The 25000-nt window shown below is 36.8% G+C and overlaps 1 protein-coding gene across 6 annotated transcripts in view; it reads left to right on the plus strand.

Annotated features, from left to right (window-relative positions):
* LOC106883525 (kielin/chordin-like protein) overlaps nucleotides 1-25000 on the plus strand; it is a 134575-nt gene that overhangs the window by 42573 nt on the left and 67002 nt on the right. For all 6 annotated transcript variants that reach the window (XR_008263766.1, XR_008263765.1, XM_052966684.1 and 3 more), the window contains 11 exons: nucleotides 240-482; nucleotides 2715-2960; nucleotides 4177-4335; nucleotides 6287-6494; nucleotides 7870-7979; nucleotides 9629-9794; nucleotides 12695-14470; nucleotides 16401-16495; nucleotides 19057-19149; nucleotides 23071-23150; nucleotides 24439-24532. Coding sequence is in view for 4 of the 6 variants with exons in the window: in XM_052966684.1 (XP_052822644.1) it covers nucleotides 240-482; nucleotides 2715-2960; nucleotides 4177-4335; nucleotides 6287-6494; nucleotides 7870-7979; nucleotides 9629-9794; nucleotides 12695-14470; nucleotides 16401-16495; nucleotides 19057-19149; nucleotides 23071-23150; nucleotides 24439-24532 (3270 nt within the window). In the remaining 2 variants the exon portion in view is untranslated. The remainder of the gene's footprint in view (nucleotides 1-239; nucleotides 483-2714; nucleotides 2961-4176; nucleotides 4336-6286; nucleotides 6495-7869; nucleotides 7980-9628; nucleotides 9795-12694; nucleotides 14471-16400; nucleotides 16496-19056; nucleotides 19150-23070; nucleotides 23151-24438; nucleotides 24533-25000) is intronic.

The raw sequence follows: 25000 nt of genomic DNA on the forward strand, positions 1-25000 counted from the left end.
TATATATATATAATGGTAGAACACCTGTCATATCAACAGGAAATGTGGGTTTGAGTTGCACAGCCTTTGACTTTTTCTATCCAAAATGGTTTTTCAGCCCAATATTTATTGGCTATTATTTATAGATTTATGTGCTTCAAGAGCCGCTGTTCAAAAAGAAATTATGTCATGTTCTGTCAAAAAATTTATAAATTTTTGACTTCAGTAAAAAAAGAAATGTTTTTTTTTATCCATTTCAGGTCTTACTAAAGATGGCTATGACCGATATGGTTTTGATATGTATGGATATGATTTAGAAAACTGCAATTATTCCTTTAAGGGACCATTTACTACACTGTTGATGCATCGTGTTTGGGAAATTCTTCATACCCAATCGCATGAATTTCTTGTAACTCTGACTAAAACCTGTCAACCTTTGGAACAACTTCCAAATGTTTGGTATAAGCAATTTTGGATGGAACTCCCTGAAGCATTTGTGGTAGGTAAGTATTTATTTAATGTTTTCCTTTTATTATTTAATTGTGAAGAATTACATGGAAGCACTCACACAATTATGCTGATGCTTCTAGTGGCCATGAATTGGGAACAGAAAAGGAAATATATCTTATTGTAGCTAAAATTCAATACTTTTGGTAACAAAGCATTGAATAAGTAAAAGAGAATTGAATTCAACAATTATCAGAAAGAAATGACCAATATTCTTAATTCTATCTCCAAAAATTGAAATGACGCTGAATAAAAATGAAAAGCATTTTTTTTCCTGAATAAGGAATTCTGAATAAGGATGTGCACGCTTTCCAAGTAAAAATAACTTCTCTGTAGAAGCTGAAAAAAATTGTGTTTTGAAGTTAGAGATGAAATGGCTAAATAGGATTTCTTTGCAGCAGATGTTTATATTAACTTTATTGTGTTACCAGATTTGTTTTGAAATATTCTGCCTTGATTTCAATTAATTTGGAGAATAATGAAGAATTTAGTGAAATAACTTTTGTCATCATTAAGTTCAAAAGAAATGTGGTGTCAAAAAGGTTAAGAGCATCTAGCCATAGAAACTGTGTCACAACAGACAATTGGAGTTTGGACAGCTCTCCAGCCTTGCCAGCCCCTGTCAAACTGTCCAACTCATGCCAGCATGGAAAATGGACATTAAATGATGATGATGGTAATAATGACATTGTAGTTTCTTTCTTTTTTTTTAATTAATATGTATCTAAAGAGCTATAGCATATTTTTCAGAGTTTTAATAGAATTATCTGAAAAAATCTCACAACAGTTATTTCGGATGAGTAGAATTCTTTGCCTAAATCAGAAAGGAAGTTGGTTTAACCTCTTTCATACCAATCCACTTGAGGTGTTCCTTGTTCTATGATAACACAAACTTTCTGTTTTAAAGTGATCTACATTTAAACCTTCCATCAGAATTTCATATTAAGTTTCAATGACAAGTTTGATAATGACAAACTTATCTAACTAAATCCCTTCTTTTTTCAAAGGCAGAGTATTTCAACAGCAATATAGTGACTAAAGGACTAAGGATTCATTTTTGCAGGACTCTAATTTCAAGATATCTGTAGCAAGAAACACACTGCAATTACCATATGTGGTTCTTCTACATTATAGAAATGAAATATAGAATACCAATATGATGCTTGCACATGTTTTATACTGATTTATAAAAGATTTTCTTCAATATTTACTTGCTAACTTTATGTTTGCCTTTCTCCTGTTGTGCTATTGACCAGCACATCTAGATCACCGATATTGCCACCCAACATCTCTTCTTGCCTTAATCTCACTATCTACCCTTACAAGTCTAGGGTGCCCTCCAGCTTTTCTTTCTTATATTACCTTTCACCCACTGCTCCAACCTTCCCTTTTTCTCTAACTCTCCTCCCTTCATTGCCTCCTTAACTGGAATACTTTCTCTGCATCCACACTGTTCTTCCCCATCTACCTCCTTCATACCCTCCTAGTTCTATTTTCCTTGTTACTTTTCCAGCATTCACTTTTCTTTCTCTCTGTCCTCTTCCCCATTTTCTCAGCCTCCTCATCTGGCTACCCTTGTAACACACCACATCTCTCCAGATTCTTTACTACCCTTGTTTATTTCTTCTATTTTCGTCCCCCTTTCACCATAATCTTCTTTTTCTTTCTTGCCCTTATAAAGTATTTTATTGGACACTCCCACATCACCTTGCTAATCTATCCCTACCTTTCTCATTAAACCCTGACTATCTTTGCTTCCCTTGTTTTCTGCCATATTCCATTGTCATGCAGTGTCTGTTAATCTCTGCAGTATCACTCTCCTCACAATTATAAATCTATTCCTCTCATCTTCATCCTTTCTCATCAGACACCAAAAAATCATCACACACTCTCCCTTCTAATCTCCTGTTTTAGGGATTATTTAGGCTCATAGTTTTCCTTGTTGCAAGATGACCTCACTGGGACTGGTACCACAGAAAAAAAGAAAAACCAGTCCACTCTGTAAAATGGTTGGTGTTAGGAAGGGCATCCAGCTATAGAAACCATACTAAAACAGACAGGGAGCATGGTGCATTTCTCCAATTTGCTGGGTCCAGTTGAACCATGCAAACTATGCCAGCAAAGAAGGTGGATGCTGATAATGAGGATGAACTTTTTGTTTTGAATAAGTAAAAAACCTTTGATTTCCTTTTAGTCATTGCTACTTTAACAAAGTTTGTTTTTGTCAGATTTGATCAAGTCGGATGTCCCTCTTCAGCCAGAGAGCAACATTTTGTCTCAAAGAATTTGTTTCCCAATTGAACCATACGTGTCTCCATGTCCTTGTAATAGAGTTACGACATGTACCATCAATCTCTGTTTGGATGCTGAATGTCCAAGCTATCCCCAAGCCAATTGCTTTGTTGATGTCTGCAACGAATGCTCCCCAGTTTGGTACTTGAAAGGAAGGACTGTTGACTGCGAAACGGTCAGAGGTAAGTAACACAAAGAAATAATACCCGGACAATCAAGTGATACAATTTATACCTTGCATCCTGCAGACTCTGTCACCCGAAAAACTAATTTAGGATAAAAGCTTCTTAATTTCACACCAAGATCTTTTTCTAAATTGATTTTATTATTAAAATATTTGGCACAATTCTTGAAATTTATTTAGATTATTTTGAACAACTAGGATTAATATTTTCTGAAAATGCTTTAAATCATCATTCTATCATGAAAATGGTTGAGAAGATCCCAGCAGAAATTAAACTTAGAGCACGAAGAATTGGAAGAAATATAGCAAAGCATTTCTTCCAATGCTCTGATGATTCTGTTTGCTGACTGCCTTTAGATGACAAATTATCCTGATGTACACAATTGAAACAACGTCGAATTATTATAGCCATCTGTGTACCACATTTAATGTATATATATATACTGTTGAAAGCATGATGCTGTAGTGAGTGAAGAGATCTTTACAGACATGTTAAAACACACAATATCTATTGCTACTAAATGGAAATTGTCTTAGCAGTGACACAGGAGAACACCAGACACATTCTAACCTTCTGAGGCCTTGTCAAGGGTGTGTTCTCGCTCCCACCATGCCTAAATAAAATTATCTCCTTCTGACATATAGGGAACAGGGAGTGATTTATTCATTGATATTGTAGAGAGCTTGCTGAACTGTAAATAAACTCAGTGCATGCAATTGAAACAGCAAATAATCATCTACATACATATGTAACATATGTACGGCTATTACAGCTCAGAAAGCTTTCCACAATACCAGTGAATGTGTTATTCATTGTTTCAAAGTATGAATTTTATCTTGACAAACAGGTGCACAGTATTGACAAACTCTAAGAATTCTGAAACATGTCTGACATTCTTACATGTCACTGTTGAGATAATGTTCACATTGCTCTAACATATTCTGTTTTTAATAAAACTTATCTATGAAGATGTTTTCTCTCAAATAAGAACCACTGCATCATACCTTTCAGTAGTGTATATAAAGATGAACTGTGGTACACAGATTATTATAATAATGTTTGTCTGGACTTGCAGGGGTAATAGTGTTTCTTTGAACCTGTCATAGTTATACACCCGCAGCCTCTGTTTTTGCTTCTGCTGTATCTATACTTAGCCCCAATAACAATTTCTTAGCTTGAGGTTTTTTATACTTTCCTTTCATATTCTTAACAGATTATTGTCATCCAAATCCATGTCAACATGGTGCCACATGCATCCAATCTGTGTGGCCTGCAGAACCTTGGTTAGTCTCCTGTAAATGTCCACCTGGTTATGAAGGGGATCATTGCCAGTACAAATCAAAAGAAATTTGTTACCTTCCTTTACAGAAAGGTAAGTCACTTTGTCATGCTCATTGTTCTATGTCATTATTACAGGGTATGACAAAGAAATCAAACCCTTCCAGATTCACTAGTCTTGATAAAAGTTACAAGATGCAAAATATGGCACCAGTCCAAACTAATAATAACTAAAAGCAAGAAATGGTAAAGCATTAGCTTGATGAAGGCACCATTATTATCTGTCTAACTTAATGAGTGCCATACCAATAACTGTGTAGAATATGGGTGGTTTTTCTGTTGCAGCCTGTATTTTGGATAGATTTTAAAATGTAAACACTGTCACATATTTTAATTACTTATTTACAGTTTTTTGTGTGCATTTATAGTAATGTGCTTAAAGAGTTTATTTTACAACTGATGTGGTTAAGGTTATTTGTGAAAGTTGCAAGTCAATGAATGCAGGAAGGGGATTTCAGACTTCCACTGTTCTGGGGGAAGAAGGACTGAGCACAAAATATGAGTGATAAGATGAGGAAAGAAGAGTGAGTTGGGTGTTTGTGAGTAGTGGTATTATGATATTAGTCAGTTCTGAAGAATAGAGACCACTGTTAAAGATAGGCAAGGTGAGAAGCAGAGGTTGCCAATACCAAATTTCATTTAGGTATGTAACTAGCAGGACACATCATTGACAAGCCTGAAGGAAGCTGAAATTCACCTGGCATTCTCATGAATCATTGATATATACCTATTGCTTTTTCTAACACAGCATATCTATGAAGAGATTTTCTCTCAGAGAAAAACCTTCACATAAAAAGCACTGATGTTGGTGCCATGTAAAAAGCACCAAAATACAGGCTGCAACAGAAAAACCTCCCATATTTTACACAGTTATTAGTATGGCACTCGTTAAGTTAGACAGATAATAATGGTGTCTTTATCAAGCTAATGTTTTACCATTTCTTGCTTTTACTCGTTCAACCCATGCTAGCATGGAAAACAGACGTTAAACGATGATGATGATGGTGGTGCCATATAAAAAGCACAGGTGATAGTGTCACATAAAAAGTACCTAGTACATTCTTTTGGCGTTAGGAAGGGCTGCAGAAACTATGCCAAATCAGATCCTGAAACCTGGTGCAGCCCCTGGCCTTGCCTGTTCCTGTCAAGCTGTCCAGCTCATGCTGGCTGGACATTATATGTTGATAATGATGATGATGATGCCGTTCAGTGATGTATGTAAGTTAAGAATGGTACACAGTTGGCTATAATAATCATATTTGTATGAGCTTTGCAGGATGTGGTGTTCTTCACTTCTGACCGTTTCTTTGAATGCAGTTTTGTCTTTTGTCTGGCAGTAACAATGGCAGCAGCACTGGCTCAGAGTTGTCAGGAATTATTCTCCGGCTGTGAAGTGGAGAAATGCCAGTCTTTGGATGCAGCAGTTTTTGTCATGTTGAGGATATACCGTTACCAAGATGGTGAATCCAATCAGTTGTAGTGACGTCGAGGGTTCTAGCTGCATGCTGCTCATGTTTTAAGAATGGAATGGGCTGCAGTAATGTCTTCTTGATTTTAATGTTTTGATTTCATTTGTGCTTTTGAAGAAGACAAAATTGATAAAATCTCATTGAAGAATGTTTGTGAGGTCTCTATCCATGGAATCATTAAAGGTTTGGGGTGGAGAGGGGACTAGGCTGCATGGGGATAATTTTTGGTTGTTGGGGACTTAGGGCAGAATGGAGGGTGATAAAATTTATGTATGAGTGCTTGAAGGTGACATTGAGTAGGTCTTCGATGAATAAGAGGAAGAATGTGGGGTTCAAAACTGAACCCTGGGGTACACGAGACATTATGAAATGCGAATCATAGAGAACTCCATCAATACATATTGTGATAATGATTTTAAATATTTCCTTTTGCTATCTAAAGTTTTTTTTATACAGTTATTTATCAATTTATAAAGACATAGCTGTAAAAACCCAGCATCATTCTCTCTTTTACAGGTTCCTGTTCAAGGAATGTGAGTCGTTGGTACTTTGACTTCCATCAATCAAAATGTGTCCAGTTTGACTATTCTGGTTGTGGGGGCAATGCTAATCTATTTGAGACACTTACTGATTGCCAGAAAAAATGTGTTGTTGGTGCTTGTTGCTACCGGCAGCAACTTAATCCAGGAGTTACCATTGGCTTTGGGCCTGATGGCTATGATAAGTAAGATTAATTTCTCTAATTGTTTGTTGTATTATCCTTTTAAGCCTTAAGATTTATTTTTGCTCTATCACTAAGGGTTATTCAGCCACTCTTGCATTAGTGTTATGGGAAAATGCTTGCAGTACATTTTGTGAAACCATTGATGTTAGAGAGGGCATCAAGTTGTAGAAACCAAGTCAGATAACACACTTGAGCAAGCATTTAGTCTTTGGGATATCTCTCAGATTATGGCAATCCATCCAATCCATGCTAGCATGGAAAAACAAATGTCAAGTGATGTTGATGACAACAATAGTTTCATTTGTGTGAATATCAGTTAATAAGAAAACTGAAGAGCCGGTAAATTTCCCCCTACCCATGTGAAGTAAACCTGAAATTATAGATACACAAATTTAAGACTCTATAGATGGTTGGTGCCTGAGTTTCAAGTTTATATATGGCATAAATTATTGACTTTAGGTTAAATTTTCTTCTGTCTCTGCTACAAGACACTGATGATTCTATTATTGTGTTCTGGGTCTCTAACTCTTGCTTGAAGTACTGATGTTTCTATGGATTTTCTATTATTTATTAACTGACAATTACTTAAGCTGATTGAAATTTCAGCTGCTCATCAGAATGGATTGTTTCACTTGGTTTGAAATTTTTGACAACTTATCTAAGTCAGTCCACGAAAAAAGAATTGAACCTGTAGTCTGCACCAAACAAATAGTTGGTATGGCTTTGGGGTTAAAAAGATTGCTTCCCAGTCACATGGTTTCAAGTTCAGTCTCACTGTGCAACACCCTGGGAAAATGTCTTCTATAGTCTTTGGCTGACCAAAGCCTAGTGAGTGTATTTGGTAGATGGAAACTGACTGTTGTGTGTGTGTGTTGTATTGACATCATGCAATAGTTGTAAATAAGTGCCACTATTATATAAGCAATGTTCTTCATTATCAGTATTCCATGCCATAGAGAAATATTATCTTGCTTGCTAATAGGTGAGGGTTGGTAACAGGAAGGGCATCCAGCTGTAGAAAATCTACCTCAATGAATTCCTTGTGACCTGGAAAAGTATATGAGAATGATTAACAGATCAGATGAGAAAGTTGAAAGAATCATACAATCTTATTCTTGTCTATGAATCTGTAATTCTGATAATCTGTTTCCTGGTGTGGGAGAGCTGGAGGAGACCACAATAGTGGACTCTCTGGAACTTGTTGAACATAGATGCTCTTATCATTCACCATCCTCTGCAGGGTCAATATAATAAACACCAGTTATACAATGATCCAATTCAAATATATAAATTCCTCTCAAAATTTGAACCAAAACCCAGTCCAAAGAAATGGAAATAATTAAAATGAATAATTTTCCGAAATTTTGTCTTTCAGGTATGGGTTTAATGTAAAAGGTTACAACCAGTTAAGGAAAATGTTCAATGCGAAAACTGGAATGAAAATGGGAATCAACAGATTCAAGAAGAATGGCTATGATTGGCATGGTGAGGCATTTTACATGTCAGTTTTAATACATGTATTGTGCATGCATGATGGTGTGTGTGTGTGTGTGTGTGTGTGTGTCTTGACATCAATAAATAGTTGTAAATGAGTATCATCATAAAAGCAGCGAATTCTATATTTGGTTGTGATTCTTTTGTAAATGAGAAGGCTTCATGTTTCATTTATCTTATTAGAATAAATGATGGTGGATAATTATATTTAAAAAAAAAAAAATTTCCTATTTCTTGCCTGTATAAAGATTTTTCAAAGTGTAAGATAATTTATTATTATTATTATTATTATTATTATTATTATTATTATTATTATTATATCAGAGACCCTGATTATACATACTTGACGTTATGATGATGATAATCATAAAAATAATGATGAGCTTGGGCATCCAGCTGTAGAAGTTTTGCAAAAGCAGACATTGGACCTCATTGCAGTCCTCTGGCATGTCAGATTCTGCTGAACCATCCAACCCATGCCAGCCTGGAATGTGGATAGTAAATGATGATGATACTCAGGTGCACTAAAACTCATCAGAAAGAGGTAAAAGAGGGGACAGAAAGACAACAACAATAGCCAAAATTACATGTATAGTAGACAGAATGAAATATTAAAAAGGGAACGTTAAATGAGCCCTAAAGGAGAAAGAATGTCTAGACACATCAGGAGTAATGTTGAAGAGCCTAGAATTTTTGAAGGGTGCCATGTCCTAATGGCTAATAACAAAAGCTGGTAGTTTATTCCATGCTTTAACAATTCTGAGTATGAACAAAATCTTTCTGAAAGTTATGGGTGAGGTGTTGTTCTTCGATTTAATGAGCATGTTCAACAGAGATAATGGATTTAAAAAGAGGACCAAAATTATTGTTGGAAAGGTAACGGATAATCTTCTTGTGGGATTCTACCAAGTCATTTATCTATACATTGTTGAAACTTTAGTGCGTCAATGCTCAGAGAAGCAAGATATTGAAAATATGGTAAGTGACTGTTGGAGAGTTTGTCTCCAGGATGAATATCTCTGCAAAGATTAAAAGACAATCAGTTTAACATAGCTTCTGTCAACCCTTTTCTTATCATATTTCTGTTGAGATGCTCTATGCTTCTTTCAATTAATTTTAAATATAACAAACAATTTAGTATAATAACTTAGTTATCATTAAGCTAGTGATAGGAACATAAATTGTGACTAAGGTTTGGTGGAAGATTTTAATTCAGAACTTTTGAAAGCAAGACATTTGTACTACAAAGCCAGAGGTGGTTTCAAGTGGGTTGGTATCAAAAGGGTTAATCCACTATAGTTTCTGTTAATCTTATACGGTTTTGTGGAGGTGCATAGCCTAGTGGTTAGGGTGTTGGACTTGTGACCGTAAGATTGTGGTTTCAGTTCCTGGACTGGGTGATGCATTGTGTTCTTGAGCAAAACACTTCAGTCCACTCAGCTGGTAAAAATGCATCTCTGGATGGGATGCTGGTCCTGTGACGGACCAGCATCCCATCCAGAGAGGAATATATCTAGATCAGAGAAACCAGGAGGCTGGTCCTTCTGTTCCCTATTGACTAACTTTTCAGTTTTAGCTTTTATCATGAAGCAATTTTGTTTCTTTCTGATCTGTGAATACCAATGGTTTCTCTGTTGCAGGTTATGACAAAAATGGATTCAACTCTGTTGGTTATAATAGACTAGGCTACAATTCTGAAGGTTATGATCCATTCGGATTCAACATGACGGGATATAGCAGAGAAGGTGAGTTTGATGGCATGATCGACTATGATGATGATGGCTACGATGAAGAAGGTTATAACAGGTGAGATTTTTTATTATTATTTATTGTTTTTGTTTTCATCATCATTGTTTTAATGTCTGTTTTTCCATACTTGTATGGGTTGGATGGAATTTGTTGAGGCACATATTCTTTGACCCGATGCCCCTTCTATTGCCAACCCTCACCTGTTTGTAAGCAAAGTTTATTTTCCTGATAGCCAAACAGGTTTTTCACAGAAGACTGAAAACAAACAACATTGCCTGTACGACAGTGATGCTCATTTACAACTATCACAAGATGTCAAGACAAGGTACAAACTCTCCCTCTCCCTCACACACACACAAGCTCATGTACAAACCACAAACAAGGCAATAAATGAAATCCTGTCTCTGAAGGAGGTAGTGACAGTGTTTCCTATCAACGGTTAGTGTATAGGAAGGTTCATTCGAGAATTTGGTAAGTTTTGTTGCTATGAGAAGTGAAGAATCTAACATTTTTGGTAGTTGCACTTTGTTGGGTGAGGAAGAGAGGGGCAGGTGTAACTGTCATTTTGGTTCAGAACATTGTACGAAGTAAGGAAAAACCTGGCACTGTCATTTTGGTTACAATAGTGAGAGTTGCTGTTGATCCAATCAACTAAACTGCTTGCTCATGAAACTGACATGGAAGTGGCTGAGTACTCCAAAGACATGTGTGTGTCCTTAATGTAGATTTCAGGGAGATTTGGTGACACCCAGAATGTGACAAGGCTGGTCGTTTGAAATATAGGTACTACTCATTTTCACCAGCTGAGTGAACTGGAATAATGTGAAATAGAGTGTCTTGCTGAAGGCTACAACACATCACCAGGTATTGAACTCATGACCTTACGATCGTGAACTGAATACCCGAACCCTTCAGCCCTGCACAGCAGGATGAAGGTTGGCTAGGGTTAGGGTTAGGGATATGGATGTGCAACGTGGCAAAAGCCTGGATTCTGTGATTAAGAAGTTTGTTCCACATCCACATGACTTCAGGTTCAATACCACTGTATGGCACTTTGGATCAACGTCTTCAGCTTAAGTTGCATTGGGATGGAAACTATGGACATCCAGTGTGTGTGTGTGTAAATGTTTGTCTCCATGTTGATACAGCTGGGGCAGTGGTGATGTTTACAGCATTGCTACATGAACAGCACACTCTCTGACTTGAGTTGTTATGGTGTGTGAAGATCAGCAGAATAAAATATACCTACAAAAATTAAAAAAATAAATAAATAAGGGTCACTGGCAAGAGAGGCATTCAGCCATTAGAATACTGGCTCAGTAAGTCTCTTCTAACTGATGCAGGCATGGAAAAAGTGGATGTAAAGATGATGGTATTGTCAGTGGGGATTACATATTATCCAATTCTGTGCATTAAAATTAATACCAAAGATCAAAATAATTAAACCAAAAATCAAAACTCCATTAACTCAAGGCTCACTAAGCAATGAGGATTAAAATATATGCATAGTTAATATGCTTATGTACATTCGAAGCTGGTGATTCTCACTGCAGAAATCTCTCAGGTGAGAGATTCTCTATATTTCAATCAACACTGCCTAGTGTGCTTCTAATTAATTAATTCTAGCTTGACAAAGATTTGCATACATCAGCAAATGTAGTATTTACTGTTTAAGAATTGTAGTTCTTAATGGGTTGTGAACAGTGGATTCAGTTTCTCTGCTGATGAAGCACAACAATGCCAAAATACACAGCTTACAGTCTAATGATGTCATTGATAGCCCATTGATGTGGGTTTTCACACACTTTGTCTGTGAAGGAGAACTTCTCTCCTGAAATAATTTCCTCAGTAAAGGTCTTTTCATGTCTGCATGTACACAAATGGGTTAAATATAATTGTACACACCTATATTTGAATCAACGCTGCTTGGTGCTCCTCTAGAAAATTAATCTCAGCTTGTCAAAATTTTGCACACATCAGCAAATTTCCTATTTTGCTGTTTAAATATATAAAATATATAAATGGTAGTTCTTAGAGGACTGGGAATAATGGAATCGGTATCCATGGTTAAATAGATGAAGGATCAAACTTGTGGATAAGATGCAAATTTATCACTAATAACATTTCCAGAATAAATATAATTCCTGATATCTGTTCTTCAAGGAAAGTGAGGTAATAAAGAATTAAGAAGCCTGGGGGCACATACTTGCATGTACATAGACACAACGTACAGATTAGGATAAAGGGAGTTAAGTTATTCTTTTTTTTTTTCCTAGTCCAGTTAATTCAAAATGTAAGTTGACAAGAATCACCAGGTTTTCCTTTTCAGTTTCTTTGCATTTTCCCATTGGTTGTCATTTATTCAAATCATAACAAATTTTTTATAATCTTTTGGGGTTGTAACTTGAGATAAAATTGCATTTTAATAAAAAGAAATGATGAGTCAAATGATTACATAAAATCACAGAATATCATTCTTATTTTGCCTAATTTCTCACCTGCATCACTCATTTCTATCACAATTTTGAAGTAATAATGTCTGATTGATGAAAAATATGTAAGGTGATGCCAGCAAATAAAAATATAGAGGAAGATGATATATTAGCGTATGTTAGTTATTTAGTGATCCTATAATATTTTGAGAAAGGTTCCCCTTTCAAAAAATATTAAAAAAAAGAATAGAGTTCAAACAAAATATATTGTTACCTGCCAGCCATTTTGGTAGCCTTCTAAATGCCAATTATTTAATTTTGAGTCTCGTTACTGGCAGGCCATTAGAATGTCCTGCTATTCAAAATTATATTAATTGGCAGGAAAAGCTAAGTTAACTTTAACCTAACTAAGATACCATTACTCTAAATCCATTCTATATCAGTGTATATGTGATGGAATGTTGTGATGTAAAATAAAATTGATTCAAACAGATTAAGGAAACTTATTTCTGTTTCTTTTTACAGAGCAGGGTTCAATTGTGAAGGTGTTAACCGAGATGGTTTGGATATTTATGGACGTCATGCTGGCTTCAAGTATTCTTGCATAAGAACCACAAGGAAAAGGTGTCGACATTTGGAAACTGAAGATGATGTTCAAATTGTTCGTTTTTCTCCAGGGAAAAAATGTGAAGATGTCAGTTGCAAGCCAAATTGTATGTGTTGGTTTAATAATGAATTCCATAGGATTTGGGATAATTTCAATGTAGGCTGTGAGAAATTTCAGTGTCACTTGGGAGGGTTTTCACAAATGAATTCTTGTCAAAAACATTTTCAACGCAAAGAGATTCGTGACATGAGTTTTGATGAAATGAAGCGTTACCAACTTGTTATCCAGAATCTACAGCATGAAAAAAGAAACGGTAAATCTGTGTGGTATGAATTTGCTGAAATGTATTCAGAATATATTCCTCAAGCTTCAGGAAATCCTTTATTTTTGCCATGGCACCGCTACTTTTTGTTTATGGTTGAAAAGTCGATGCAAGATGTTGAATGTGGTGTTGTGATCCCATATTATGATTGGACCCTTGATATTGGTGTCTTGAATAAATCAGTTATTTGGTCATCCAAATATTTTGGTGGTAATGGTGAAAATGGAACAGATTGTGTCAGATATCATCCATTTAAGTCTTATCATCCACCATATTGGACCCCTTGTCTCCGTAGACACTTCAATTCTTCCGTACATCTTCCAGACGCAATTCATGTTTATTTGGCTATACAGGAAAGTACCTTTAGTGATTTTTCAGCTTACATGGAATCAATGCTGCATCTTTTCCAGATGTGGGTTGGAGGTCACATGAACTCACCTCTCAGTGCTTACGACCCCCTTTTCTATTCACATGTAGCTTTTATTGATAAACTCTGGGATGATTGGCAGAGGAGTCATAAGAAAGGTTTGCTGCGATTTCCTCTTAATTTTCGATATGTTCCTATGGAACCTTTCAAAGTTAGCCCTGACGATGTATTAGATTGCAAAAAACAAATCTGTATAACCTATCTGAATTTACCATTTGGGTCACCATGTAACCAGACCAAAATAAAGACCTTTGGATATGGTAGTGATAGTTATGATCGTCATGGCTTTGATAAAAATGGTTATGATAAAGATGGATTTGATGTCCATGGAATAAACATTGATGGCTATATTGATCTCAGAGGAATATATAATAACGAGGGATTTGACAAAGAAGGATTTTCTAGACAAGGTTTTGATAATATGGGCTATGACAGAGATCTCTTTCACGAAGACGGTTACAATCCTGATGGCTTTGATGTTGCTGGCTATGACAGATCTGGTCATAATAGATATGGTTCCAGCAGAATCAAAACGAATGTCTTTAGTGAACATGTTTCTACATTCAGAAAGAATGAGTTCAATGAACTTGGATTAAATAACTTGGGTTTTAATAACAAAGGCTTTGACATTTTTGGTTTTGACAAGGATGGATTCAATCGCTTTGGTTGCAATTACTATTTCAATGGCCCGTTTTATATAATCATATACCAGTCACTTAAGAATAAACTTAGCGAGATAAAATCCATGCATTCTTTGATCAATATCCCAAGGTTGTGTCCTGCAGTGTCGCAGCTTCCTCATTGGATGTATAAAGTTTATTGGTTGAACCGGCAAAAAACCATTCCAGAAGTTTTAGCAATCATGGCTCTGGACAGACTGAAAAATCCTTATTCATTTGAAGATGTCTTTGACAAAATTTGGATTCCTCCTGTTCCTGATCATAGGTAAACAATAACAATTTTCATTTATTGATTTTCTAAAAAAAATTTATTAATTCTATACTGACCAATTCCCTGCTCTGTCTGTGTGTGTGTGTACACATGCGTGTGCTTTGCACACATTTTACAGCTTTTACAACTAGTGGACAGAGGGAAAAAAAAATGTGTGCACACAAGGTCTTCAAGATGAAGTCAGATTTCTAAAATTGAAGAGGGTTATTCAATTCACAATGAAATTCAATATTTCTGCACAAGTAAATTTTTGTGCTGAAAATTTGAACATTAATTGTGACTGATATTTGTATTTGTTTAACAATTTTCATTTCTCTAATTTTAATTGTGTTAGTTTATATATCATCATCATCATCATCACTTAATGTCAGTTTTCCATGCTGGTGTGAGTTGGACGGTTTGACCTGTGCAGGTAAGGCCAGGGGCTGCATCAGGCTCCATTGTCAGTTCTGGCATGGTTTCTATGGCTGGATTCCCTTCCTAATGCCAACCACTCCAAAGAATGTACTGGGTGCTTTTTATGTGGCACCAGCTCTAGTATCAATTCTGCTGTGGTGGACAGGTCTTCTTGAGTACCAGGTGCCAGGTATCTCGGTCCTTTGTCAACTCCTTCATAAGGCCCCGTGTCTTGAGACTGGCCCTCAATACTTCCTCCCATGTTTTCCTGGGTTTCTTTCTTCAAAAGGTTCTCTCCACTTTAAGTGCTTGGTACTTCTGTCTACATCCATATGCATCACATGACCAAACCACTCTGCATCTAATTCCTCTTATGTCCTACTTTTCTCTCACTAACACTAGCACTCTGTTACCGATGAGCTAGGGGCTTTCCCTGTCCCTTAATTGCCTTATCTATCATACTGCTGTCAACACAAATAGTTGATCCCTTTGTTGGGTTCACACTGGGGGAACTGCCTTTCTCCCATTCGCTCTCCACATGTAATAATCTTTCATCGTAGCACTTCGATGCCTCTTTCTTTTCAGAGTCACTGAACACAAGCATACCATTAGTCATATGTACACACTTCTCTTCCACAACATCTTGATTAGACATCTTGATGGCTTGTAGAAAGGCATTTCAAGTGAGTGGATAAGAGAAGTGATATCACTAAGGGTGATGAATGTATCAATGGCTTCAAAGTTTGGCTCAAGGCCAACAATTTTAGGGGTCAGGGGCAAGTCAAATCCAGTACTTGACTACCTGAAAAGATGAAAGGCAAAGTCAGCCATGATGGAATTTGAACTTAGAATGTAAAGATCTGGAAGAATTGCTGTCCATTACATTAACAATTTTGCTAACTTGTCACCTTAATAATAATAACATAATGATAATAATAATAATAATGATGATATCTCAAACTATATGTAAAGGAAGCACATGTTACTGATGAGCCTGTTTCTTCTCTCTGCTTCTTCTATTTCTACTTCTCTTGGCCCTATTAACTAGCGCACGTCATAACCTCAAATTCACTAGGTTCCCTATTTACATCTTCTCCTCACTCCTATAATACCACATTAGTTTATTTATAAAACACCAAATGTTTTGTATGACCATTTCTTCCTTTCAGCTCTATGAAATTCTCTTTCCACCTGTTTTTCTTGGACTATTGACCAACCGAATTTATAGATTAAACATTAGCTATATCAGTCTTAAAGTGCTCCTCTATCTGTGTCTAATTCATGAAAAGAAGGTTAGTAGTGTAGATTTCAGATATGTGAATAGTGTTCTATAGTGAAACATACTTTATTTTTCATAAAGAATTAGCCATATAAATTCTGAAGAAGAATCTTTGTGATTTAATTTTGTCTGAATTTTCTTGAGAATCCTTAAGAGTCAATATCTATTTATGCTTCAAATTGTTTCAGCTATTTATCAATATAGATCCTTAAGGATCAATATCTGTGATATTTATTCTGCATTTTTCAGGTTTTGTTTGGAAACAAACTTCTTTTCAAAATGTCCCTTAGGTCATGCTCCTGTTAAATGTTCATCAGATTTGTGCTTTGATACGATTTGTCCGGGTAAGATTCATTCATTTTTTATATTGTTATTTTTAATTCAAATATATTATATTTTTTTAAAACAATCTTCCATTCTCTATAACATTTCAATTTCTCATTTTCATATAGCTTCACCTGGGTTATATTCATGTGTTTTCAATAAGGCATTACTATATATATATCATCATCATCATCATCATCTTTTAATGTCCATGTTCCATGCTTATAGATTTGACAAAATAGAGATTTTGCTTTGGATAATTTTTCATTCTAATAAAAATGTTTCAAGTGAGTGACTCTGATATGAGTTTTGAGCTTTCAAGCAGCCGTTTCCAAACTGGAAAATGTATGTTTTGCTGGTTGCTTAAATAGCAAAACTATTTTTTCTTACAAGTATACACACAAACAAAAAATATACACAAAAAGAGGAAAAATATATAAAAAATACAAAAGCATGTGCACAGAAGGTGAAGAAGGGGGAAAAACAAGTAAATGAAAGAAAGATAAAAATAAAGATAAGAATAACAATAAGACTTTTAGTAATTGAAAACAGAGGAGAAAGGAAAGTTAAGTCCCTTAAGAACACAGAAGTGGAATATTTTGGAGTGATCAATATTGTGAATTGTCAAAAGATTTGAGGTCACATGTTCAGCTCTCACACATGGTATGGTGTGTGTATATGTATGTACACACATATTTATACCAGTATATGAACATGCCTCCCAACCCCCATACCCATACAAGCACACACACACACATATGCATACAAACATGTGTACACACACATGTATATATATATATATATATACAGAGGTTGGACAAAATAATGGAAACACCTTAAAATTTCAAACAAATTTATTTTAATATGAGGTAGGACCGCCTTTGGCAGTAATTACAGCTTGAATTCTACGAGGTATGGACTTGTATAAAGTTTCAATTGTTTCCAAAGGAATTTTTGTCCATTTTCCAGCTAAAACAGTCTCTATTTATTATAGTGATGGTGGTGGAGGATATCGACTCCTTACTTGTTTTTCTAAAGTGCACCATAAATGTTCAATAATATTGAGATCTGGGGACTGTGGTGGCCAGATAAGATGTTCAACTTCACTAGAATGTTCCTCGTGCCATTCAGTAACAGCTTTAGCTGTGTGAATTGGTGCATTATCATTCTGAAAGATTGCGTTTCCCTCCAGAAACAGTTCTGCAACCATAGGATGATCAGATAAATTGCTTAAATAGTCTTGACTAGCAATTTTGCCATGAAGGGAAACCATTGGGCTGGCCCCGCCAGATCATCACAGATCTTCCTCCATGTTTAACTGTTGGAAAAAGGCAGTCTGGATCAAATGCTTCTCGTCCCATTATACATACATTCATACATACGCACATACATATGTACATACATACATACATACGTACGTACGTACACACACGTACGCACATATATACAATGGACTAACTGTTATTTTCTCAGATGCAGCACAGAATTTTGTCAGTGAACAGGTCGCGGTCTCAAAGCGATGAAATATTTTGGCAAATTAAATTTAAATGTTGAAGTGAATCTAACGGTTTTTGTGTGTTATTTTGAATGGCTTCTAAACACCTTCCACGCTGCAATTGTTTTTGTTCCAGCACACGATCTCAGATCAAGTCACTTGCTATGCAAGTACATCTCCAATTGCAAAGATAACCTGGAACTCGACTGAGGAAAGAAAACTCTGAATGACCCATCCTTGTTTTCTTTGTATCGTCTATCTGGATGTTTTGTTGTCCCTTTCTTGTATCACCTAACTGTCTGGATGTTTTGCGTTCTTGTCCCATTGTGTATTTATATATATATATATATATATGCTCACACTCAAATACACATATGATGAGCTTCTATAGATTTTCTGTTTACCAATTCTGTCTGCAACCTTAACCATGCTATCATAGTTGCTTAGAGATGAAATTGTCAATTCAAAACTATTTAAAATCTACCTCAGCAACTGTGTGTCCACATAAGTGTGTTTAACAAATGGAGCATAGAAAAGAAATTTCCAATCTTGGATGAGTTTTAAGCATGGATTAAATTTGTATTAATAAATATGTTTTGTTGTCTAGAAATCATCATGATTGTTTTAATGTCCACTTTTCTATGCTTGCATGGGTCAGACAGAATTTGTTGAGGCAGATATTTTACTGTCAGATGTACTTGTTTTCCCCAACCCTGATCAGTTTCCAATCAAGGTAATATTTCCCCATGGCAAGGCATGTTTTTCCTGGACGACTGGAAGTGAGCAACATCACTTATATGACAGTCATGCTTATCTATAAACATTATGTGATGTCAAGAAAAAAGATACACACACACACACACATGTATACATGATAGGCTTCTTTCAGTTTCTTCTCACAAAGTTTTGCTTCACCTTGGGCAGAAGATACTTTGTCCAAGGTGTCATGCATTAGGACAGAACTGATACCATTCGCTTGCAAAGCAAACTTCTCAACTACACTGCCATGTTTGTACTAATATAATCTCTATAATACAGATAATGTTTTTTTTTTCTAAAACATTTGAATTTGTTTCTTGTTTCTAGGTATATCTGGTGCCATATGCCGAGTGAACTATTGTGGGACCTGTTCGGTTGAATGGTATGATGCTCGCTCTGGTGATTTTGTAGAATGCCAAGGTACTTTGAAATAATAGCTTTAGCTAGATGAAACTGTGGAAAAAAGGTTTTGTTTAAAAATCATCATCATCATCATTGTTTAATATCTGCTTTCCATACTGGCATGGGTTGGACAGTTTATCTGAGGTCTGGCAAGCCAATGGGCTGCACCAGGCTCCAATCTGATCTGACAAGGCTTCTACAGCTGGATGCCCTTTCCAATGCCAACCACTCTGAGATTGTAGTGGGTGCTTTCTACATGCCACCAGAATGGGAGCCAGTCAGGCGGCACTAGCATCGACCATGCTCGCATGGTGTTTTTTACGTGCCACTAGCACAGGAGCCAGTACAGTAGCACTGACATCAGCCACGTTCAAATGGTGCTTTTTACATGTTACTGGCACAGGAGCCAGTTAGGTGCCACTGGCATTGACCACACTTGAATGGTGCTTTTTATGTACCACCAGCTTGGGTGCCAGTCAGGTGGTACTGGCATCGGCCATGACAACGATTTCACTTGACTCAACAGGTCTTCTCAAGCACAGCATATTGCCCGACAATTGACGGGTACTCTTAAATGGGCCAGTTATGTGACACTGGCATAGGCCACGGCTACGATCTCACTTGGCTTGCCAGGTCTTCTCAAGCACAGCATATTTCCAAAGGTCTCAGTCACTTGTCATTGCCTCTGTGAGGCCCAACATTCAAAGGTCATGCTTCACCACCTCATCCCAGATCTTCCTAGGTCTACTTCTTCCACAGGTTCCCTCCACTGTTAGCATGTGACACTTTTTCACACAGCTGTCCTCATCCATACGTAATACACAACCATACCAGCGCAGTCATCTGTTGGTTATAATGTCCAACTTTTCTCTCAGGGTGCTTACACTGTGTTGTGTATGCACACTGACATTACACATCCAGTAGATCATACTAGTTTCATTTATTTCAAGCCTACACATGTTCTTAGCAGTCACAGATCCTGTTTCACTGCCATGTAGCATGACTGTTTGTACACATGCATCACACAATCTACCTCTTATTCTGAGAAAGAGGCCCTTTGTCACCAGCAGAGGTAGGAGCTCTCTGAACTTTACGCAGGCTGTTCTTATTCTAGCAGCTACACTTTCAGAGAATCCACCCTGGCTACTGACTTGGTCACCTAGGTAATGGAAGCTATCAACTACTTCTAGTTTTTCCTCCTGACATGTGATGAAATCAGTTTTCTGCACATTTTCAGTGTTTATTGCTCCTGAGCATCTGCCACATACAAAAACTATCTTCCCAGTTAGCCTCCCTTTGATATTGCTGCACCTCTTACGTATCCATAGCTTACACTGGGTACATCTTATAGAGTTTCTACCTATGCCTTTTCTACAGATCGAGCAGGGCCATCTACCTAAAGGGATTTATCGTCTGTCTGCCTTCCTACTTACTAAGACTTTGGTTTTTACTAGGTTAACTTTAAGGTCCTTCGATTTTAGACCTTGCTTCTAGACCTGAAACTTCTCTAGTTCAGGTAGAGCAAGGTCATCAATATAGAGAAGCTCCGAGGGGCATCCTGTCTTGAATTCCTCTGTTATTGTCTGGCGGACTATGATGAATAAGAGGGGGCTGAGGACTGATCCTTGGTGGACCCCTATTTCTACCCAGAATTCTTCACTATACTCATTCCCAACTCTCACCTTACTGACAGCATCCCTGTACATGGCTCGCACAGCTCTCACTAACCATTCATCTATCCCTAGTTTCCGCATTGATCACCAGATAAAGGATCAGGACGACCCTGTCAAAAGCTTTCTCCATGTCAACGAAAGCCAGGTACAGAGGTTTATCCTTGGCCAGGTATTTCTCCTGCAGCTGTCTTACCAGAAATATAGCATCAGTGGTGCTTTTCCCTGGCAGGAACCCAAACTGCATCTCATCTAAACTGACTCTCTCCCTAATTAGTTGGGCTATGACCCTCTCCGTGACCTTCATTACCTGATCCAACAACTTGATACCTCTGTAATTATTTGTGTCTAAAGCGTCACCTTTACTTTTGTAGCAGTTGACTATGGTGCTGCTACACCAGTCATTGGGTATGATTCCTTCATGTATCACCTGTTTAACTATATGGGTGACTAGACTATAGCCAACACCGCCAGATGTTTTATGCATCTTTGCAGTGATTCTTGATGAGCCAAGGGCTTTCCCTGTCTTCATACTCTTAATTGCTTTATCTACCAAGGTACTGCCAATTCGGATAGCTGGTCCTTCTGTTGAGTCGACATTTGGCAGACTCTCTTTCTCCCATTCATTCTCTTCATTTAGCAACCTTTCATAGTGGCATCTCCAAGTCTCTCTCCTTGCAGTCTCGTTAAATGCAAGTGAGCCATTATCCATGCGGACACATTTCTCTCCTATGACATCATGATTCTCTCTCACACACTGTCTTGCAGCACAAAACACTTCAAGTCTTTGGTCTTCATGATGCAGAACATTGGCAAATTTTTTCTTATCTGCAGCTTCCCTTCTGGCTAAATAAACCTGTCTCCTAGCTTCCCTTCTGGTGATCAGATACTACTGCACTTCCAGTCCTTCCATGCGTGTTTCTTTTCCCTAATGGCCCTGTCAGCTACCTGTTCCCTACCCCCAAAATCTTATACCTATGTTCTTTGCTTGTGAGGAGCCTAGCAGAACTTCCTCTCCACCTTACTTCTTGGATGCAACACAAATCTACACATCTCCATTCAAGCATCTCAACACTCACACCAGAACTTTTTTTCAGTGTGCCAACTTGGAGGGTGTGGAAGATGTGGGCCAGTGAGACCCTGGGATGGGGGACAGCAGCATCATGCATCTGAAAAGAAAGCTCACATTTGGCAGACCTCGTAAACATACAATAGCCTTCAACCTGCATTCACTACACCATCATTTTATGCTCTACATAATCACTACATTCCATAGGAGATAGACACTGGGTGAGGGTGGGGGAAGCATCCCGTATAGTAAGCCATTGGAGGTGCTGGAGAAAGACAATTGGTAGAGGTCAGAGGATAAAGACCGGTGGGATGGGAGGGTGCACCACAAAATGGCAAAGCGCTATGGCTGCTGATGTAAATGAAGAACAATAATAATTATCATAAAAAGCACAATTGAGTGAAATAGAATTGAACATTTTAGAAAATTTAAAACATATGATTTATGACTGTAGATTTATATAATTTTTGGATGAGGACATATTGTGCAACAATCTTATGCATGGTTAAATAGATATTCAATCATTGTACTGCTTGCAGAAACAACAAAACAGTGTTCTCCATTATCATCATCACCACCATCATCAATATGCTCATCACTATCATCATCACTACCACCATCAGCATCCTTTTGCTGTTCACTTTTTTATGCTTGCATGGGTCAGGTACAATTTGAATTAGATTTTTTTTCTATGGTCAGATGCCCTTCTTGTCACTAAACCTCACATTTCCAAGCAATATTTGTTCATTATTGGACATTTTCCCACCAAGGACTGAAAAAAATGTCTCTGCTCTCACTGACTCTCATTTATAATTAACACTTGATGAATAACTTAATCAGTGAACAAACTGGATGAATTCACCTTATAGATATGAATGATTCGGACGTAGGGTGGCAGTTTGGGTTGGTTCCAGCTTCCTTCCTGTCCAGCCTAATTTTCTATGTCTGATGTTGTTCAGTCCTCACTATACCATAATTCTATGATGAAAGATATCTCCAGGGATGTTTCTACTGACTTTCCAAATGTTAGGGATTTTATCAACCAATGTGAATTTCTCTTTTAGATGACTGGGTGTGTTTGGGGGACTTAGGCTACTACTTTTGCAGAGTAAGCAACCGCATTGTGGTTTTCTCATTGGTGGTGGCCACAATGGAGATGAGTGGACTCTTATAGCAATCTGTTTTGGTGTATTTTTCAAGGTTGTAAAGATGAATACAATCGACATAGACCTGATAAAACATCATGGATCAACTCCGAGTGCAATAATTGTACATGTAAGGTAAGGAGAGTTTATTTACTTACTGACCATCATCATCATCATCATCATCATTTAATGTCCACTTTTCCGTGCTTGCATGGGTTCCTCCTGGCCTGACATGTTTTCATAGAATATTGCAAATGAACGACACTGCTTCTATGATAGTAACATTCATTTACATCACAGGATGTAAAACCAACAAGCCACACACACACACACACACACACACACACGTATATAAGGAGATTCTTTCAGTTTCCATCTACCATACCCACTCACAAGGCTTTGGTTGGCCTAGGGCTATAATAAAAGACATTTGCCCAATGTACCACGCAGTGGAACAGAACCTGCGACCATGTAGTTGGAAAGCAAACATCTTAGCCATTCCACCATGCGCCCACCTGCCATTTTGTTGTTCTTTAAAATCTTCTGTTACCAAATATCTGTTGAAATGAAACTATTTTTTGTTTCAAATAATTTTGAAAATATATTAAACTAATTTTATCATTATTAAGCTCAACTTTGGGGCATAAATTAACATGGAATTTTGATGCAAATTCATAAAATCAATGACTTCAAACAGGAAATTTTTTTCTGTCATGGAGCCAGGTCAGTCTCAAGTAGGTTTCTATCAAAAGGGTTAAAACGCATGAATTGTATTAAATACATAAATATACTACACTGAACTTGTTCTTTTGTTTTTTTAATGTTTGTTTTTCCATGCTAGTATGGGTAAGACAAGGAGTTATTTGAGGTAGGAATTTTACAGCTGAATGCTTTCCCTGTCACCAACACTTAACTATTTTTCAAGTAAAGGATTTTTTTATTTTATTTCAAAGGTCTTCCAAAATGTGGAGCAAATCAGTCATAATCTCAACAAGGAATGACCTTATTTACATATGGAAGCATGCACATACACACACATGCTCCCCGCCTGTCTCTCCTTTCTCAAGCTTCCTGCGGTTTCTTTCTATTAAATTCACTTACATGGCATTGGTCAGCTAGTGTTATAATAGAAGATACTTGCTGAAGGCACTGCACAGTTGAACTGTTTGCAAAGCAAACTTTTTGATCGCACAGCCATGCTTTGTGTTTATATTTGATAAAAAACAACAACAATTCCGTCAGATTTTCAGACATTAGAAGCTATTTTTGTACTTAGAAGCATTTGGACCATTTTTTTCTCCTTCATATTGTAGGAGATGATCTAAAATTAGAGAATTATTTCATTTTTCTTGCTTTTAACTGTAAATCTCTGATTATATTCATCAACACATTTATTTTCATCTTTTTCAATATATTTCTTCAGTCAGATTTTATTGACTGTCAGCCTGTCCTCTGCCCTGATGTTACGTGTCTCTTCCCTGCTACAGCTACAGGGGAATGCTGTCCAAGTTGTAAAGGTAAGCCATTCTAAAAGACTAACTGTTTTCTCTTTCAGGTAAGTCAAACAGGTGTGCTTCTTGCTCAAGACTCAATCTAATGTCTATAATGAGATTTAAATTCTTGACTGTGCTTCTATATATTTGTTGAAATAATCAGTGTTAACTTTTTTGTCACCATATTACTGCTCAAATGCATTAATTTTGGAAATAAGGAAGAATTTAGTAAAATAATTTTGTCATTCATAAACTGGTATTTGTAACATGAAATTTTGATGGCATGTTTTAATTTAGATCATTTTAAAAACAAGAAAGTCTTTTTTTTTTGTATCCTTGAAGCAGGGGCAGTCTAAAGTGGTGGGCTATCAGAAGAGTTAAACTCCATAAATGTGCAGTTCTATATTTAAGGGATGAGGAATTATTTACATTATTTACATTTGACAAATATTTGTCCTCATCTTGTTTGTTGTTAACGTTTCAGCTGATATA

The sequence above is a fragment of the Octopus bimaculoides genome, chromosome 3, assembly GCF_001194135.2.
Source record: "Octopus bimaculoides isolate UCB-OBI-ISO-001 chromosome 3, ASM119413v2, whole genome shotgun sequence".
Classification (NCBI taxonomy): Eukaryota; Metazoa; Mollusca; class Cephalopoda; order Octopoda; family Octopodidae; genus Octopus; species Octopus bimaculoides.